Below are 20291 nucleotides of genomic sequence, written 5' to 3' on the forward strand. Positions count from 1 at the left end.
GTTCTAATTCTTACCATTTTAACTATATTGGTACTTTTTGAAACGAAAAGTGTTTGTTTTTTGGTGCCCCTGTCTGTGCTTACTATGCCGAGTCATCCTCAGATTTGTAAACAGGAAACCCAAAATGGCTAAGTTGAGCTAGCAGATGCCTGTGTCTCTCCAACCGGGCTCTCGGCACACGAGGGAGACCCGCCCCGCTGAGCTAATCCACAACATTTGGGTCAAGTGTCGACAAGGCTACTACAATGGGTCTAATTCAAGATCCCAAGAGGAGGCCGGGACAAGCCCAGAAAAACTAAGGCGGCGATGAGTGTCCATGTCCCTAGAGAGGCGATAGCAGTAAGCTCCGGAAACCCCAACCCAGCCCGCGTGGTCACCGCAGACAGCGCAGCCAGACCTCAAGGAGAGCCCGCCCAGGAGGCGCGGCTGGACAAGGGGTGGGGGCACAAGAGGGGCGGAACCCGACCAGAGGAAGGAGCAAGGCGGAAGGCCGAAGCAGAGGGGTGGGGCGCCGCGGGTCCAGAGAAGCTGCGGATCCCGGCCGCCGGGAGTCCGGGACCGGCCTGTACTGGGCGGGGGGGCAAAAGAAGGCCCGAAGGCGAAGCGGCGGCGAGGCTAGGACCTTGTAAGGATCGGGGACCTCCTAAAGCCAGCAGCAAGAAGCAGGATCAAAGTACCCGGAGGGCGGAGCAGGGGGGCGGCACAGTCCAGACGAGGGAGCAGGGGCGGGCACAGTCCGGAGGAGGGAGCAGGGGCGGGCACAGTCCAGAGGGCGGAGCAGGGGCGGGCACAGTCCAGAGGGCGGGGCAGGGGCGGGCACAGTCCAGAGGGCGGAGCAGGGGGGCGGCACAGTCCAGAGGGCGGGGCAGAGGCGGGCACAGTCCGGAGGAGGGAGCAGGGGCGGGCACAGTCCGGAGGAGGGAGCAGGGGCGGGCACAGTCCGGAGGGCGGGGCAGGGGCGGGCACAGTCCAGAGGGCGGAGCAGGGGCGGCACAGTCCGGAGGGCGGGGCAGGGGCGGGCACAGTCCAGAGGGCGGAGCATGAGGGCGGCACAGTCCAGACGAGGGAGCAGGGGCGGGCACAGTCCGGAGGAGGGAGCAGGCGCGGGCACAGTCCGGAGGAGGGAGCAGGGGCGGGCACAGTCCAGAGGGCGGAGCAGGGGCGGGCACAGTCCAGAGGGCGGGGCAGGGGCGGGCACAGTCCAGAGGGCGGAGCAGGGGCGGGCACAGTCCGGAGGGCGGAGCAGGGGCGGGCACGGTCCGGAGGGCGGAGCAGGGGCGGGCACGGTCCGGAGGAGGGAGCAGGGGCGGGCACAGTCCGGAGGGCGGAGCAGGGGCGGGCACAGTCCGGAGGAGGGAGCAGGGGCGGGCACAGTCCGGAGGGCGGAGCAGGGGCGGGCACAGTCCAGAGGGCGGAGCAGGGGCGGCCCTAAGGCCAGGGGGTGTGGCAGACCCAGAGGGCGGAACAGGGGCGGGCACAGCCCTCAGAGAAGGGAAGGGGCGGGACCGAGCCCACAGCCTAGTTATAGGCCGGAGAGGGGCAGGGGCGGGCCAGGACGTGTGTTAAGAGTCCGGAGATCGGAACAGGGGCGGGCACAGTCCCAGGAGGAACCCAGGTGACCTGAACCCCCAGGACTGGACAGCGAGCGAGACCGGCGGGTGGCGGCCGGCTAGCGGTCGGTTAGCGGCGGTCCTCGGCGACTCCCAGGGACTGCAGGCCCAGGAGGTGCAGGGCCAGGGCGAGCAGGCCGAAGAGCAGCAGTAGGCCGAGCAGCAGCCGCCCGAGAGTCCGCGCCGTGCAGCCGCGGCGCCGCCGGGGCCTGGACTGCATGTAACGCTCCACGGCGTCGGCGAAGTTGAACTTGTCCGGCGCGTAGCCGAGCTGAGCGCGGGCCTTGGCGATCTGGAAGGTGTGCGTCACGGCCACGCTGCGCACCTGCAGGGAGAGGCGAGGCAGCAAGGGACTGGACGCCGGGGCTGGGGACTCCTGGGGGAGCGGGAGGCATCCTCCACTCCCTTGTTTTACGGAGAGGGAAAAGAGGGGGCAGGGATTTCCAAGCACCCGTGTGCCGGCTCTTGGTCCAGCGATGCCCTCGTCAGCAGGGACTCCCGTGTCCCTTCGATCCCCTTTAGTTTCCTCTAAGGCACTATCTCCAAGACTCCAAGATGCATTCTCTGCCCCATCTCACCCCTCCCCCCCCCGCCCCCAAGGCCAGCATGATGCGGGGAAATCTCTTGGCACACTCTTATGTATCCACTAGGAGAAGCTGAACGCCCTGAGAAAAAATGTGTCCAGAAACGCCTCCAGCCTCACTCGGGCTGGACAGGCCCCAGGGTGCAGCCTTCAGGCCCTGATTAAACTGCGCGTCCCTAATTGAGGAATGGCAATCAAGCAGACGTGATAACTCTCCAGTGTCTGAGCCGCCTACATCCTTCCCCGCTGCCAGACGGCCAGGGGCCACCACTTTCAAGGGTAATAAGGACAGCTGTAAATTACAGAGTACCGTCTGTGGCTGGCCTGGGCTAAATGCTTTCTAGTAATCCTTTGAGGAGGTACTATCACCATCTCTGCTTTGCATATTCGGAAGGCTCAGAAGATCGGAGAGGTTAAATGACTTGCCCAGGACCACACTGTGGAGGGGAGGATCCATCGGCTGTTTGATTCTCTCTGGGTCCCTGGGTTCAAGCTCCTGGTCTTAGGTGCTTGGGGAGGGGTAGAAGGAGGGAGGGAGGGAGGTCAGTTCTTATTCCTTTAAGCCCCACCTAGAAAGTTCAGAGCTTTGATGTGGTGGTGTGGATAGGTGCAGAGGTAGGTATATTCAAACTGAGTTAGTCAGTATTCCCCCAAATATTTGCTGAGCACTTGTTATGTGGGGATCAAGCTGTGAACTAGACAAACAGGGTCCTGGGTCTTGTGCTTAGATGTCAATTCCTTTGGGAAGCCTCTTGACTTCCTCAGAGGTGGCCTGGGTGCCCCTTCTGTGCCCTGAAGCTCCTAATAATTTCCCTTATCACTGTCTTGAGCTGCCTGTTACTAGGCTGTCTTCCCCTTCGGACTGTGGTCTCCTTGGGTAAAAGACTACATCTTGTTGTCTCCATCGTCCAGCACAGTCCTTGGCAAAGAGTAAGTACTCAATAAATGCTCAAGGAATGAAAGGCTATAAAAAGCAAACCAGAGCGCTGGTTGGTGTGTCAAAGATAAACCAGAGCGCTGGTTGGTGTGTCAAAGATAAACCAGCAGAGGGCGCCCAAGCCACAGCGCAGAAACTTCCCCAGGTAAATTAAAGCTCCTTTGCCCTGAGCTGAACAAGGAAAACCCACAAGCTAGACAAGAGGGAGGCAAGCCTGGTCACCACTCAGCTGACCTTGGCAGCTATTTTACATTCATGTGTTCCTGAGGCATTTCACAAGCTAGTGACTAAGATCTCTTTTCTTGAAATCACTTAGTCCTGGGTTCCAGTCCCAGCTCTGCCACTTCTTAAGTGAGCGATCCAGGGCAGGTTATTTCACCTGTCTCACTTCCTCCTCTGTAAATGGAGAGGATAACTGTAGCAGTGAACATTAAATGAGATAAAACCCAGTGCCTGGTGCACAGTTATCCCAGTTATTATTTTCTCTCCTCCACCGGTCTGGATGGCTCAAAGGAAAATTCACAGGAAACTGCTTCTTTCTCTTGCCCCACCCCCTCTCGCCCGAGCTGGAAGGCACTGGATTTGGAGTCTGATGTGGATTTCAGCATGATGTGACCTTGGACAAATCACTAACCTCTCTAGTGCTCGGTTTCTCATAGTGACATGGTGACCATGATCTCTTTGCCCTCCTTAACTTGAGGGGGCATCAGAGAGAATCAAATGAGAATGTGGACTGGAAGTGGTTTGCAAAGAGCCCCATCCAGTAAACGGTACTTTACTGTTTACAGTCTGTGTCTAAAATGTCTAAAACAGCCTCTCTTTTAAACCATATATGCTAAGCAAATATATGACTGCATCATGACTGAGAATGGGGTGGTCAGTATGTTCTTGTTCCTGAGTGAGCCTGCACTGCCTTGGGGAGCCTCCAGGCTGGCTGGGGAGAAGCCACTTATGAATGAAAGAACAGTGGTGAGGGAGGGGCTGGGAGCTGTCAAAAGCACAGCCTGAGCAAAAGCCCCGGGGCTGGAATGATGATAAAGAGCTGCCACCAGGTTTGGACTCACAAGGAGGGTTCTGAAACCTCAGACCAGCATCCGGCCACGGCATCAAAGGGGTGAGGGGTGGTGGCGGTGAGAGTGGAGAGAAAGGGCAGGAGGGGAAGTGAGGGGGTCTTTGGGCTCAGGGGCTCCCCGAGCAGCCAAGCCCCTTACCTCACTCCGGGTGAGCAGCAGTGGGACGCTGCAGACAGGCCTCAGGGTCAGGTGCAGATGCTCTATCACCACAGCTGTGCGGGGAGAGAGGAACCAAGGGCTACATGGTCATCTGTCCCCAAGGGTCCCAGGGAGGACAGATCAACTGGGGCATTATTCACTCTGCTAAGGGAGATTTCACTTTGCGAAAATTGGCTGTCACCAGATTCCTTTCAATCAGCAGTTCTCAGCGCGCCTTGGGGGTGCCTTGTTTGGCTGAAAAATGCGTCACCAGTGACTTGTTACTAAGATTGACGAACTGGAGCTTTTAAATAAATCTGAGCATCTCTATAGTAATCTCGCTGTCTTTCTCTCTCTCTCTCACATCTATTCCAATATCCTCTTGTGAGCAAGAAAGAAAAAATTTTGGAGCAGTGGTTCTCCACCTTGGCTGCTTGCTGGATACCTCCCCCACCCCCTTTTGGCAGATCTGGATGTAACATCCCTGTAGTGTGGCTGGGAAAGGTATATTTTAAAAGCGTCCCACTTGGTTCAGCCACGCAGTCAGGGCGGAGAAGCACTGAATTAAAGTTAGCCTGCTGGGAACTGGGAATTTATTGACAATCCTCTAAAGCTGCCATAACCCGGGGCTTATCTCTTCTCAACGGGGAGTCAGGCACATGAGCCAGGGGAAGGAAAGTTTGCAAACCACTGCTTTAAATGGAAAGCATCCCAAGTCCAAAGAAAATACAAACTGATCCAGGCAAGATTTTCCAAGAACACAGCTACGTGTGTGACTGGAGGTCACGTGTCCCCTCAGGCTGGTCACTCCAGTCCAGCTGGAAGGAGGCAGAGGGGGTCTGGGGGTGGGAGCAGAGGGCAGCGGCCGGGAAGTGTGGGTGTGGGTGGGGTGGGGTCAGAGACTGGCCTCCGGGGTGAAGAGGAGGGTCTAGGGTTAATTTGAGGCATGTCCGAAAGCAGCCTCACCGTCTCCCTCCCCCAGGTGGACAGGGCAGCCCAGGGCTCCCTCTTTTCCTAACTGGCATAATATTTTCCAACCAGGGCCACCAGGCTGGGCATGGGCTTTGGAATCAGCCGTACTCAGTGGGAATTCTGCCTCTCCCACTTTCTCACTGTGCCTCCTTGCGCATGTTGCTAACCTCTCTGGGCCGCCCCCTCCCCTGTCGCCGCATCTTCACAATTGAGCCCGACATGCCCATCTTGCGGGTGGGATGCAGGCTTAAACAGGACCAGGACTAGGGCGAGGTGAGTGAGGCATATGGGGCACAACATTTAAGGAAGCGCTCGCTCGTAGGCCGAGAAGTCTCCAGTCAGGCTTGCAACACTTGCAAGTCCCCGAGAGTGAGCACCTTTTAAAAATTAGCCTCACATCCTCATTTCCCTCATCTTAGTCCCTGCCCTGAGTTTACCCCTAGTAGATGGACGGCTTTCAGGACAGACTCTTTTCCTTACCTGTCAGGTAAACCCAGGAGGTAGGTACCTGGATCCAGGGCTGGCTGTACCCCAGCTTCTCAAACTGCAAGAAAACGTGGCCTGAGGTGAGAACGGGTTCTCCAGGGGTTGCTGTGGAATGGCCACATGCTCCCTGTTTACCCCCGGGCCACAGAAACACCTCCTGGCCATCTGCCCCCCACCCAGCGTGGTAGACCCTGCAGCCAGTTGGCTGTGCCAGGCTCGAAGTGAAATCTACACCTTGACCTGCAAAACGCAAATAGGAAATGAATGCAGGGGGTGGGTTTTCAAGTTGGAATCATTCACATTTTTTGTTTTTTTTTCTTATTTACATCTGTAATAAGAAAAAAGACACTTTAAGGCCCTTATACAGAATCTGATTTTTCTAGAATTGACTTTTCTGCCATCAAAGGGGGAAAAATGCATATGAGGGGAGAGGGGCACAGAAGATAGATACAAGAAGAGACAGGCAGGCTGGCATAAGGTGAATGGAGCGCTTCACTTGTGGGTTGAAAAGTGACCCCCAAAAGATATATCCCTGTCTTTACCCCCAGAACCAATTAAGCTCCTGGATTACCTGGGGTGGGGGTGGGGTGCTAAATCCAGGGACAAGTGTCCTTTTAAGAAATAGAAGAAAGAGGACAGACACAGAGAGAGGAGGAGGCCATGTGAAGGTGGAGGCAGAGATTGGAGTGATGGAGCCACAAGCCAAGGAATGCATGGAGCCACAAGAAGCTGAAAAGGGCAAGGGAAAGACTGCCCCCTAGAGCCTTCAGAGGGTGTGTGGCCCTGCCGACACCTTGCTTTCAAGACATCTGGCCTTCAGAACTGTGAGATGGTACATTTCTGCTGTCTTAAGCCACCAAGTTCATGGTAATTTGTTACGGCAGCCACAGGAAACTAATATAAAAACTCTCCATGTCAAAGAGTCAGATATTAAAAAATGTTGGTTAGGTGGTGGAGAAATTGGAATTCTCCTATACTGTTGGTAGGAAGGCAAAATGGTGCAGCCACTTTGTATCATAGTCTGGAAGTTCTTCAAATAGTTAACCCAGAGTTCCCACATGACCAAGCAATTCTGCTCATAGGTAATGAAAACACATGTCCACACAAAAAATGTGTCCATGAATATTCATAACCGCAAGAGTAGTGGAAAACCCAAATGTCCATGAACTGATGAATGGGTAAACAAACCTGTGGTATATCCACAGAAGGGAATATTTTTTAGAAATATAAAGAAATGAAGTATTGACATGAGACATGCTGCAACGTGGATGAGCCTTGAAAATATTACGTTAAGGAAAAGATGTCAGGCACAAAAGGCCACATATCATATGATTCCACCTATATAAAACTGCCCAGAATAGGCAAATCTATAGAGATAGCCTGGGATTGGGGTTGGGGGCGAAAGTGAAGTGATCACTAAATAGGTGATGAAAATGTTCTAAATTGACATGGTACTGTTTGCACAACTCTGTGACTACACTATAAAAACACTGAATTGTGCACTTTAAATGAGTATTTTGTATGGTACGTGAGTTATATATCACTAAAGCTATTATTAAAAAAGACAAAAAAAACCTATCTGGGGGTGCAGGAGCTGGGAAGAAAATGCAAGTGCTTCACTGGCTTGGGTCAGCCTGGCTTCTTGCCAGGTTTCAGGGGCAATGCTGAGGAATTGACCAGTGAAGGCCTGTCCGCCTGAGGGTGCATCCGCCTGCCCAGGGTTTCTGGTCGACCCCTGGTGGGTCCAGGAGTCTGTGGGCTGCAGGCTGAGGTGGCAAGGGCTCTCTGAGGGGCTGCAGTGTTGAAGACCTTCTCCACACCTCTTTCAGAGCCTCAGCACGCAGGCTGGAGGGTCACAAAGACTCCACAGGGCTAGAGATGGACACAGACCAGGAGGCAGGCTGGGAGGAAGCCATGGCAAACAGGCAGCGCACAAATCTCACCCCAAAGGAGCAGCTGTGACCCAGCTCCAGCCAATCCCAGTGCCACCCAGTGGACACTGTGGTTAGAGATGGTTTTTAGAGAAAAGTCACACATTCAGACATTTTCAATGTGAAGTCTTCTGATCTTTTGCAGTAGGAAAGGATGACAGGGAGAGAAGACGTGGGGGTCCCCGAATGTTCACCCTGGGGTAGGGTATGGGTGTCTGGGCACCTACCAGAGGAGCAATCCACTCGAAGAGGTTGACGCACTCCCCATCATTGATGTAGTATGCCTGCCCGCTCTGGGGAGAGGGGGACATGGGAAGAGGGCGGCAGTCAGGCACCCACCCTTCAGATTGGCTGTAGTGACCCCACCCCGGAGTCCTATGGACAGCAATTGGGGACTAGTGGTCTGGGGACAGACAGGCCGGTTTTGGATCCTGTGGCTGGGGGTCTCTGGGAAATCCCCTTTGAATTCTGACTAGCTCAGTGTGGTTAAGTTAACCTCTCTGAACCTCAGTTTCTTCATCTGACAAACGGGAGGCTAATAGGGAGGCTAATAAAGGGATCTTGCGATTCCCCTAGTAAAATTCTCCGCATTTGGTGGCCATCATTACCGGATCGACACCGCCGAGGCTCAGCCAGCACCGCCACCCCCACCCAGGCCTGGCTCCCTCAGGCCCTCCGGGCCACTCTGGTACAGGGACCGGGGAGAACTGCTGCGCTCGCACCAGGGCTCCTCCGGGACGGGACCCGGAAGAAAAGGGGACGTTCCGCCTGCCGTCCGCAGGGAGGCTGGTGGCAAGAGACTCACCGCCACGTAGCCCTTGGCCCCCGTGAGCGCCTCGGCCGCCAGGACGTGGGCCTGCACCAGGTTACGCACGTGGACCCAGTTCATCTGCGTCCTGCGGTCCCCGAACCGGAACACGAACAGCCTCTTTTGGATGTGGCTCTGCGGAGGGGGCCGGGAGACACAGGCCGGTGCCTGGAGAGGCTTTACATTCCACCCAGTGAATTTCTCTGTCTTCTGGCCAGACCCCTCACCCCCACCCCCCACCCCCGCCCCCCAACTCCGGACTCGCGCACCCAATGCCTTCCCGCAGCCACGCGGTTGCCCAGGCAACAGCTCACACCCACCGCGCCCCGGAGCGATCCCTCCCCGCCCCGTTCCCCCTACAGGCTTCCCCCTCCAGGTGTCGGTTCTCAAAGGCTCAGGCCACAGACCAGGGGCCGCTTCTAACTTTCCGTTCTCTCCCGCGCCACCACCCGCCCACCCGCCGATCCTGGCGGCTCGATGATTAAGATTTATCCAGAAAGCGGCTGCTTCTCACCACCCCCGGTGCCGCCCTCATCTCTCTCCTGGATACAGCGCCAGCCCCTTAACTGGTCCCCCTGCGTCCACGCCTGCGCCCCGCACCCACAGCTGGAGGGATCCTCTTAAATCCCAGGGAACGTGGATTGAACCCGTTCGTTCATTTGTTTATCAAATGTTTATGAGCACAGTACTAGGCACATAGTAAGAGCACAATAAACATTTGTTAAACAAATGAATGAACGGGTTCGATCCACATTCCCTGAGTACTCAGTTAACTTAAAAAAAAAAAAAAAAGAAAAGAAATGACACAAAGCCCCAGCAGAAGAATGTTTTGAAACTGCAGACTGGAATGTCACTGCTCTGGGGGTCCAGGGCTCCCCACGGCAGCACACCCCTGTTCTCGCCACACTGTCCCTGCAAATTTGCACCCCTAGCTCCGACCACATGCACCACCTGCTGCTTCCTAACTCCTAAACCTTTCTCATTTCACGGTGTTTACTCAAGCTGTCTCCTCGATGTGGACTGTTTCCTCTCTACTACCTGCTCCCTTGGTTAATTTCACCTTCTCTTTCAGCACAGGCATTGCCTCCTCCAGGAAGCCCTCCTGGTCCTCCCCTGCCAGGCTCTCTCTTTGGCGCTCCATCCTCATAATGCTTTCCTCCTCACAGCCCAAACTGCACTGAATCTGCAGCTCTGGTCAGGCTCTGAGGACAGGGTCTGGCGCCCTTGTAGCTATAATCCTGCTCCCTGGCTTTCTCTAGAAGGAGATTTTCTGCTTGAGGACCCTTGTGCTGGTGGCATGAGATGAACCATGCAGCTCTCAGGAAGCCCAAATTTGAATGGAGGCAACAGCCTCCCTTCTGTCTCTTTGGGGTCCCAGTTCCATGTCTCCCTGACCTGGGCTTGGCCTGGCTGGCACACACTGAGCGTTCCACTCCTGGTTTGCCAAGTCAGGCCTGGTCCAGGGAGTTCGCCTGGTGGGCCTGAGGGCTCCATGGACTATCAAGGGGTGGGGGCATCTCCCAGAACTGAGGGTCCTAGGCTCAGGGCCTCTGAGTGACCTCTTCTGCCTCCGTAGGCTGGGGTGACGTACCGCGACTCGGGGCACATGCCGTTGCTCTTCTGGGCCGTAGATCCCCGGGGGCCGGAGCACACATGTCCGCAGAGTCCCTCCTCCTAGGACAAAGTGGGGCGTGGGGGTCAGACCAGCAGGGAGAGGGAAAGAAAGGCTGCCCAAACTCCCTGGTCCTTACCTGGACAGGTTAGATACTCAATCAGTTAGTCATTCAACAAACACTATTCAGAACCTCCCCTTCCATCAGGCCCCAGGGCAGATGCTGTAAAAGAACCCAAGGATGGCAAAGAAATGGTCTCTGCCCTCGCCATGCTCCTAGACTAGCAACAGGATGGGACCTGCTGGCCCGTGAGGGTTTACCAAGCATTTCATTTCAGCTCTCCAGAGTCCTACTGTGCCCAGACTCACACTCCTTCATGCTAGCAGCTCTAGTTCTTTCTTTTACTGATCATCAGTTAGATAATAACCATGACCATGCTCAGACAGGTCTTAGTATGTCCCTGGTATGCTGATAAACCAAGATTTTTTTCCCCGTTGATGCTACTCCATGAGATGGGAGCTGCTATTAACCCCGTTTGATGGATGGAAGAGCCAAGGTTCGGAGAAGGGTTGTGGCAAACCTGAGGTCACACAGCTCAGCATGCTGGGACTAAGATGGGGAACCGAAGCCCAGGTCCCTGCCCTAACTGCCCTGCTTCTTGGTGATACGACACTCACAAGTAGACCCTGTCTTGCAGCGCTCTCAGCCTTGGTTTTGCCTGTGAAGTGGGAGCTTTGTAACTGGGGGGGTGGGAGCTGCTATACTTTCCAGACCGTCAATGGAGAAAGGGAAAGGCCAGAACACTATTGGCCCAAGAGCCTGGGGGTCTCAGCCCCCAGCTCTCACTGCTCTATCCCCATACACGGCTTGGTCCAGGGCTTCCCAAAATCTCCATCAAGTGGCTCCAATGATGAGAGCAGGTCACCATGTCTCCCCTGGGGAAATGTGGGGCACAGCCTGAAGGGGCTGCCATAAACACATCTTTTTAAAGTCTTGTCTTTTTGAACATCTACAAAATTTGGCTTCCCCCCCAAAATCCATTTGTGCTTATGATTTTTAAAAAAGGTTTAAAATTGCTGCTTTAATTGACTCCTCTCAACCCCAAATCCTTAAATGAAACAGAGCCTCCAGGAAGATGAGCCACTCTCCGAAGTCTCTAGCTCCCCAAGAGGCTGCACCCGTAGTTTGGGAAGCCCAGCGCAGACCCTCTTCTTGGGTTAGCAGCCTGCCCTCCTTTCCCGCATGAGGTCTCAGGGCGACTTTCCCCTCCCCGGGGAAATGGGGGCCACGGGACCTAAGCTAGGTCAATGAGATGTTCTGTTGAAACGTCACTGACACTACAATCCCAGGAATGGATTTACCCTTAAGAGATGGAGTGTCAGCTCCTGCCACTCTGGGGCTGCCCCAGACACTGTCCTTTCCAAGCCCTACTGGTCATTCTTCTAGAAGGTTCTCCCACAGCCTTCCTTTCCTCTTAAATTAGTCAGGACAGGTGTCTTGGAGTCATCTCCAGGCTCCTTGAGTGCTGCGTCCTCCAACACCCTCACCCAACATGATGGGCTGAACGGCAGCCCCCCAAAAGATATGTCCACATTCTGGCAACTGTCACCATGACCTTTTCTGGAAAAAGGGCCTTTGCAGATTTGGTTAAGGATCTGGAGATAAGAGATGTATCTGGGTGGGCCTTAAATCCAAAAGACAAGTGTCCTAATCAGAGACACTCAGAGGAAAGCCAGAGAAGAGAAGGCCATGGGGATACCGAGGCAGAGATTGGAGAGGGAAGTGGGCACAGGCGAGGGGGAGCCTGGAACCACTGGAAGCCAAAAGAGGGAGCAAGGAAAACTTGTTTTTGGATTTCTGACCTCCGGAACTGTGGGAGAATAAACGTCACTGGTGAAGCCACCAAAACTGTGGTGATCTGTTGCAGCCGCCCCAGGAAACCAATAGGTCCAGAGACAGGAATGGCAAAACCGCCTTCTCCCTGTGCCTCCCCACTGGCTCGGCAGGCAAGTCTCAGGGACCATCATGGGTGACAGCGAGTAGAAATCACCCTGGGTGACCCTGGCTGGACTCCTGGGCAAGCAGGTATCAGGTGAGCTTTTCTGCTAACAGCCTGCAGCTAATTTTAAACTCAGGGTCACCTGGGCCTGGGGGCGGGGAGGTTGGGTTGCAGCTGTCACTGGCCAGGAGGGTGCTGGGCAGTCACGTCACAGAGGGACGGGCCCAGGGTATCCGAGACTCTCCTGACCATGGAAAGCTGGGGACGCTCATATAAATAATTCTTGGCCGGAGGATTAGGTGTCCAGCATGCAGACTGCAGTGCGGCTCGGAAGGCCCTGGGCGCACAGAGAGCTCAACTGCACACACCCTCCTGGGAACTCGCAGAGGGACATTCCCGCTGGGCCCAAAGGGGTGGGGGTGACAGAGCCGTGAGCAGCAGAGCCCATCCTCAGGGTCCCACCACCCAAGGCCGCATTGTAGCCTGGTGGTCATGCCCCGAGGCTCTGGTGGGAGTAGGCCCACTGGGGTTTGAATCCCACCTCGAGCACTAATGGCTGTGTGGCCTTGAACCTAAGCCAGTTAACCACGCCGGGCCTCAGATTTCTCCCCTGTAAATTGGGGATTATAATTTCAAACATCCCTTGCTTTCCAGATCCATTTGGCTCCTGTGTACAGACAGTTTGGACAGTGAGGGAAAACAAGTTATCTCATTCTTTTCAGTTTCTGAATTTCAGAAAGGACGTAGTGCTAATTTGCACTTGAGGAACTGTATATATCCCCTTAATCTAACTTCTCTAAAACCAGAGAAGGCAGCACAGGAAGGCGGCAGAGGCAGATTGTTCTGGAAAGTCAGCGAAGGTTAAGCTTCACAGTTCCTCCTGTGCATAGCCTTTCCAAGGCGCTATGCCTCATAGAGTAATAATTTTGCTCTCTTTTATCTAAGGAGGTCCCCTAAAATTGGATCTTCTCCTGTTTGGCAGGAAAGAGAGCTGGATTTGGGTTATCCTCTGAGCTTCAGTATTCTCAGCTGTAGAATGGGTATCAGAGTGACTATTCTCAGACAGCCAGCCCAGCAGGCCTGATTTTTTCCTGGCTACAGCCCTGGCAGGAAGGCTGGCACGCAGCTGTTGCTCAGAATTAGCTGATGAGTGATGAAGGCCCTGGGAGCACTCATTTGGAAGAAAGGCAGGCCTCAGGACACATCGGCAAGAAGCTAGCATCCCACCTATATTTTAGGAGAGTCAGCAGCCTTGCCACTTGTCTGCATGGAGATTTGGTGTGAGCAGGGCCCTGTAAGACTCACCCGGGAGAGGTGTTCCATTGGCCGTGAGGGTCAACTGGTCAGCGATGGCTTTAGTCCGAGAGTAGTGGTCCATGTGCTGCCAGGAGGACAGGGACAGCAGAGCCACCAGGCAGGGGTCAGTGACACTGCTGGCAAAGCCAGCCCCGCCCCAGGGCTGTACCTTTGTTTCAACCCATACTGAGGCTGGATTCGGGAGAAGCCCTCTGGAAGACAGGCAAGCCCCTGGGTGGGAGGAGAGTGTGTCTTCTCCAGAGGAGCACTGGGCTGAGAGCAATGATGACCAGGGGCTCCTTGGTTAAGGGTGCCTCCTGCCAGCCCCTGACGCCTGCCCCATGACGCCAGTGCTAGACAACGTGTTGGATGAATAATTGATATGCAGTCCTTTAGTGTTCACGTGGCATTTCCACATGTGTTAGCTCATCTCCTGCTCTCTACAACTCCACCAGATGGTGTTATCATTGCCCAGATGAAGAAACGGAGGTTCACAGTGGATAGGCGAATTGCTCAGGGTCAAACAAGTACAAAGTCACTGACTGCGGCTCAAAGTTAGGTCTGTCTGATTCGAAAGCTCCTGCTGGCACGACCAACTAAAACAGGGGAAGGGTAGTACCACCCCTTTTTTGGGGGGGTCCTTCCTCCTGGAATTTACCCTGCATTGGGTAGCTGGCCACACCTCCCTGGTTCCACCCACACCTCCCTTTGGGCTGTGGATCCCAGGCCCACGGGCCCCACCCACCTTCCCCGGAAGCCGCCTACCTTCTCCAGGGGGAAATACGGCACGGAGTCCTCGTCGCCCTGCTCGATGGGCTGGCCCCCAAAGGCGACACTGACAGTGCTGGTGTAGACGAGCCTTGGAACCCGCCGGCGGACACAGACTGCAGGGACAAGCGAGATGGCACGGCAAACGCACACACGTGCAAATACGTGCACAGTGCCATGTGTGAGCAGGAGACCAGGACTCTCCCCTGGGTGAACCCACCGACCTGCACCCAGGCTCCGTGGACACACAGACAAGCTCCTGGGACCCCCCCCTCTGAATCTGGAGCTGCTCAGGAGGTAAGAGCCTCCTCCCTCTGACTCATTGTTTGGGTTGAGCTCCTGTTCCTGGGCCCCAGGAAGCCAGGCCTGCTCCTTCTTCCTTCTAAGGGTGGCTATGGTCCCTGAGCTGCCTTGCCAAGGACAGGTCACAACAAAGTCTCACTCAGTGGCAAGCCAAAAAAAGACACTCTAGAATCAGAAAGTGGAAGAGAATGCAGGATACTGCAGGACATGCCCAGAGAGCCTAGACATGGCTCTTCAGCAACTTTTATTATTCTCAACCCCCTAAGCAGTGAGTCCAAACTCAGCTCCTCGTGTCCCCCAGACCTGCTGGGGGACACGTGGTGACCTTGAGGGGCCGTGGGCAGTTCTGCAGTTGGGGAAGGATGTGCTGGTCCCCAGGCCCTCTGCTTGGGGGGCAGGAGGGTTGTGGTGGGGAGAGGGTTCAGCCTTTATCACCCTTACCTGTCCCCCCCTCCACCCCAGAGTTGGGCCCGTGGTAGGAGAGGGGAGAAAAGGAGGAAACACACAGCAGGTCACACCTCAGCTCTGAGCACCTACCATCAATCACTAGCCTTGTGCCTCCAACATTTACAGACTCAATCTGCTCTTTCTGTAGCTAAAAGACAAAGGTGGGCAGGTGGTGACGTTGCTGCCTGCCCTGCTGCTGAGGCCAGAAGCCCTGGCTTGGGGGGTCGGGGCAGGGCAGGGGCTGCAGAGTGTCTGGTTCAGAGGCACAGATCCGGAGAGGCCTGCGTGACAGGGTGGGAGTCCCGGGCCTGCTGAGGTGCCCAGCTCAGCCACCACCTCCCCGGGCAGGGGAGGTCCCGCTCCTGCCTGCCTGTGCCCCACCCCCGCCCCACCCCCGCCCCCGCCCCACCCCCGCCCCATTCCCTCTTCTGCAAAGTGAGGGCAAACCTTGGGTGGCCCACAGGATTAAGTAAGGCCCACCGGAGGGGCCCAGGGTTTGGCCCAGAAAAGGGAATCAAAACCCGTTCGGACTGTTCTTCCAATCTCCAAGTCTCAGCTTTCTTATCCATAAGATGGACATACTTTCCATGCCTTGGTGAGGTCATCACGTTGTAAAAAACAAAACCACTGGGCTTTAGTGAGGACTTCCTGTGTGCCAGGGGCAGGGGGAAGCCTTAACGTCCCCGTCCCATTTAATCCTTGCACCGACCTCCCGAGGTGGGGGTCTATGTTTTTTACACTGTATTTATCCTCCTCGCCATTGTTTTTGTTTAAGAGGTAACACAATCACGAGGTTAAAAATAATTCATGATGGAAAAAGAGTAAACAGTGAAAAGCAAGTTTCCCCTCCTTCTTTTTATCCCAAATCTTCCTTTTCCACCCCCAGAGGCTATTACAGTTATCACGTGTTTCCTTCTAGAAATAATCAATACTTACTAGTATCGGCACAGACACATGTGTGAGCATATAAATGAACATAAACCCTAGATTGAAAAAAAAAAAACCCCACGGGAGATACCAGACGCGGTTCTGCACCTCGGCAATTGTTCTCTGACAGCACATATTGAGCTACTGCATTCTTTTGAATGGCTGCATAGAATTTCACTGAATGGACACATCACAATTTATTTAAATAGTCCCCAACTGATGGGCATTTTGGTTATTTCCTTGTCTTTTGTGATTAAAAGCAATGTTGCAAATATACAAATAAGGAGGGCAATTTCTGGTCAAAGGGTACACGTATGTTTAAAATCTTTATAGTTATCATCACCCTGGCCTCCGAAGAGGTTGTCAGTTAAGTACGAGGAATGTCTTTACAGATGAGGAAAGTGAGGCTCAGAGAGGTTAAGCCCTAGATCACACAGCTGGGATGCTGTGACGGGTCTGAGATTTGGTCTCTTGAACACAAAATGCAGGCTGGCCGCAGCCCAGTCCTTCCTGGAGGAGGCAAAGAGCCGCAAAGGCTACCTGGGGGGTGGGGGTGGGACAGAGCCAGGATTTGAACCCAGCTCTAACTCCAGGTATTGCACGAGAGGCTCACCTTTTCGGCACCGGACATTCCATAGGAGGCCGCATGGAAGACACAGTCCACCCCTTTGAAAGCGTGATAGAGGGCATCTTCATCTCGGACGTCAGCCTGAAAGAGAAAAGAGGTGGGGGGTAGGAGGTTCAAGGCAAACAGAGATATCAATCTTGCTTCTTGGTAGGTCCCACAGCTGGCCCCTGGCCCCAGCCAGCTGTAGGGTCAGAAAAGGCTGGTGGGGCAGGATTTGCCGTATGATCTTACACAGCAGCAGCTTCTTTCCCGGCCACCACTTAGCTCCTTACGTCCCAGGGGCTGGGCCAGGTGTGCTATGCACCCAACCCAGTGCCTCACCGTGAGACCCTCATGTATCAGATACTATCATTTCCCCCTTTCTATGGACGAGGTCACTGAGGCTCAGAGGCATGGAGCCTTGTGGCTGTGGCTACCCAACTGGGAAGCACTAGAGCTGGAGTCTGTGCAGATGTCTGGACTCTGAGCCTGCATTCTGGAACACTGCACAACAGGTTCCACATCAGGCACCGCCTCCCCATCCCCACCAGCCAGGACTTCCCCACCGGCCCCCGCTATGTCCCTTGAGCCTGCACCTGGATGAACTCAGTTCCCGGAGACAGCTCCCACTGGGGTCTGCGGAGGTCCAGCAGGATGACGGAGGCGCCGTTCTTTGCCAGGGTAGAACCCAGGTTAAAGCCCAGGTAGCCTCCTCCTCCGGTCACCAGAAACTTCTGCCTAGAGGCCTGGGTGGGTTTGGCTTGAGACTTCGGCTGGGGGGCTGGGACTGGGGCTGAAGATGGTGCACTGGTTTGGGGCCCAGTCCCTGGCCCTGGCGCTGGCTCAGGTAATGGCACAGCTCCTGGTCCAGGTGCTGACCCAGTTCTTGATCCAGATACTGACCCAGCTCCTGGTCCGGGTGCTGACCCAGCTCCTGGTCCGGGTGCTGACCTAGCTCTTGGTCCAGGTGCTGACCCAGCTCCTGGTCCAGGTGCTGACCCAGCTCCTGGTCCAGGTACTGACCCAGCTCCTGGTCCGGGTTCTGACCTAGCTCCTGGTCCGGGTGCTGACCTAGCTCCTGGTCTGGGTGCTGACCCAGCTCCTGGTCCAGGTGCTGATGTAGCTCCTGGTCCGGGTGCTGACCTAGCTCCTGGTCCGGGTGCTGACCTAGCTCCTGGTTCGGGTGCTGACCTAGCTCCTGGTCTGGGTGCTGACCCAGCTCCTGGTCCAGGTGCTGATGTAGCTCCTGGTCTGGGTGCTGACCTAGCTCCTGGTCCGGGTGTTGACCTAGCTCCTGATCCAGGTACCGACCCAGCTCCTGGTCTGGGTGCTGACCTAGCTTCTGGTCCGGGTGCTGACCCAGCTCCTGGTCCGGGTGCTGACATAGCTCCTGGTCCAGGCCTCAGACCTGGCTCAGGTCCCAGAACCGCAGCAGGCCCCAAAACAGCAGTGAGCCCTGCCCCAGGTCCTAGAACCACACCAGAAACAGCAGTGGGCCCCAGCCCAGGTCCTGGAACCGCAGCAGGCCTGAGCCTGGATCCTGGAAACACAGCAGGCCCCAAAACAGCACTGGGCCCTGGCCCACTTCCCAGAAGTGCACCAGGCCCCAGCACAGGTTCCGGCCCCACACCAGCCCCCACTCTGGGCTCTGGTCCAGACCCTAAACTAGACCCCAGACCCGGGGAAACCCCTCCCCAGGCCTGGCAGATAGGGCAGCTCTTCCCACCCTGGCCTGCAGCTTTGCAGGCCTCCGAGGAGGAGGATGCAGGGGTGGGCTTCATCCTATACTGCTCCATGCGAGCCCTGGGTCTGTCCACCTGTGAGGCAAAATAGAAGCAGGAACATTCTAGAGTTATCTCATGTTACATGGATTATTAGACCCCTATGGGTGGAGGGGAACTCCAGGTGGGAATCAGAGCCCTTGAGTTCCCAGTGAACTCATCCCTTTTGGAATCCTGAGAACTTCCAAGATGTCTACTTAGTTCTGGACCATATGGACACCCTCAGAGAGAGCCAGAGACAAGGCAGCAGGGCCCTGGATTTTACATGTGGGGAAACTGAGGCCCAAAGTCACACTGCACGGCTGAGACCACACCAAGCATTCCTCATTTCCCTTCTGGTCCCTTAAAATCCCAGTTCCCATGTGGGCCCAGAGAAAGACAAATCAAATGATGCCAAAGGGCCTTCATTAGAGTGGGAGGGTGTTTTCTAAGGCAGGGACCCTGAGGCTCTCACAGAAGGGGAAACTGAGGCCTGGTGGGTAGGGTATTTGCTCTCTGACTAGGAGATGAGACAGACTTCCTGGAGAAGGTAGAGGAGGAGCAGGAGGGGAGGACAGGGTCTGCACAGGTCATCTGACAACTTTGGGGTCAGGTCTGAGGGCCCCGGGACCAGCACTGAGGATCCTGCCTTCCTCACTCAAGGCTTAAAGTGAGCCAGGTGGTCAGTCACTGTCACCTCCGTGAGCCCCCAGCCCAACCTGAGGAACCTCAGGTTTATCATCATCATCATTCATTAAAGTCACAAACTATGGGCTCCAGGAACTAAAGTTACAGTGGTAGGTAAGTCTTGGCCCTGTGTGGCACATAGTAGGTGCTTGACAATACTGGCTGCATAAAAGAACAGATGTTTGCTGAGGGACTGAGGGGTTGACTGATGAGCCCCACGGTTGTGGTGGTGGCAATGGCATGGGTCCCATCTGCTCTTGGGGACTTACAGCAGTCCTTTGTCATTGCCCTGCTTTCCAGAGTTCTGGGTCAGGGATACAGTCACAGCCTGTACAAGCACTGGGACCCATGAGATTAATGGGGGGCACCCCAAATCAGAGACATCACAGGGCCATGTCTAATTCCCCAATAGAGGAGGGTACAGCATCAGAGAGGAGCCTCCGTTCTTAAGCCCAGAGTACCAGGGAAAGGGTCTTTCTACTTTAAGGGGTTGCTTTTTGTGACAAAGGCACATGTACTAGGGTGCATCCTTGGACAAGTCCTTAAAGCCCCACGGCACCTCAGTATACACAGCTGCAAAATGGACTCAATAGTCCCGGCTGCTCTGTGTACCTCCAGGGGGCTGTAATGAGAGAGCAGATGCCAAAGCCTTTCACAAACCACTTGGGTGCAAGTCCCATGGGGTGCTCTTCCCTGTGTCATCCCAGCACCTAGACCCGGGTGCCTGGCCCAAAGGATGCGCTCACTAACCACCACTAACCTGGGGGTGTGTCAAGGCCAGACTGTCATAAAGTGGGGGTTACTTTATCATCCAGAGGTGGAAACTGAGGCTCAGAGAACATTAGGCATCTCTGGGGTAAATGGCTAGACGGGGGACCCAAATGCAGGTCTACGACCCTAAGCTGGGGAAAGGGCGAGGGCGGGAGGAAGATGCATGACCCACCCCGGACCCCACCGTGGGCGCCGAGAGCAGCCGGGCCGGCCAGCGCCCCGCCCCCCACCCCACAGTCCCTGGCCCCGCGTCCCGGGCGGGTACCGGGGGCTGCGCTCACCTGGCCCGGGTTCCCGCGGCGCTGCGCGCTCCAGGCAGTGCGCGGGTGTCGGCAGCGAGCCCGGGAGCAGCAGGGGCGCCGCCTCCTTGTTGCGGGGCGCGGCTAGACGCGGGGACCGCCCCGGCCCTGCCCGGGCTCTCCTCCCTCAGCCCCCGCCTGCTTCCCACACTCCAGCGCCGCGTTCTGTACTGCCGGGACCGGCATTCTCTCGCTGAAGGGGAAACTGAAGCCTGTCGGGCAGGGGTGGGGTAGGGACGCAGAAGTCCTGCGAGCCGGACTCTGTCCTGTCCTAGA

General features: G+C 55.7%; 1 protein-coding gene across 1 annotated transcript; it reads right to left on the reverse strand.

Moving 5' to 3' along the window:
* Positions 1-1340: 1340 nt before the first annotated feature.
* SDR42E2 (short chain dehydrogenase/reductase family 42E, member 2) lies at positions 1341-20037 on the reverse strand. Its single transcript, XM_077141576.1, has 12 exons — positions 19998-20037; positions 17095-18315; positions 16505-16600; positions 15055-15112; positions 14212-14330; positions 13456-13531; positions 10130-10212; positions 8536-8673; positions 7958-8023; positions 5794-5857; positions 4342-4415; positions 1341-1935 (listed from the first exon to the last, which is right to left on the reverse strand). The coding sequence occupies exons 2-12, from the start codon at positions 18292-18294 to the stop codon at positions 1681-1683; spliced, it is 2229 nt and encodes a 742-aa protein (XP_076997691.1). The 5' UTR covers positions 18295-18315; positions 19998-20037; the 3' UTR covers positions 1341-1680.
* Between the last annotated feature and the right edge of the window lie 254 nt (positions 20038-20291).

This window comes from Tamandua tetradactyla, chromosome 23, assembly GCF_023851605.1.
Source record: "Tamandua tetradactyla isolate mTamTet1 chromosome 23, mTamTet1.pri, whole genome shotgun sequence".
Lineage (NCBI taxonomy): Eukaryota > Metazoa > Chordata > Mammalia > Pilosa > Myrmecophagidae > Tamandua > Tamandua tetradactyla.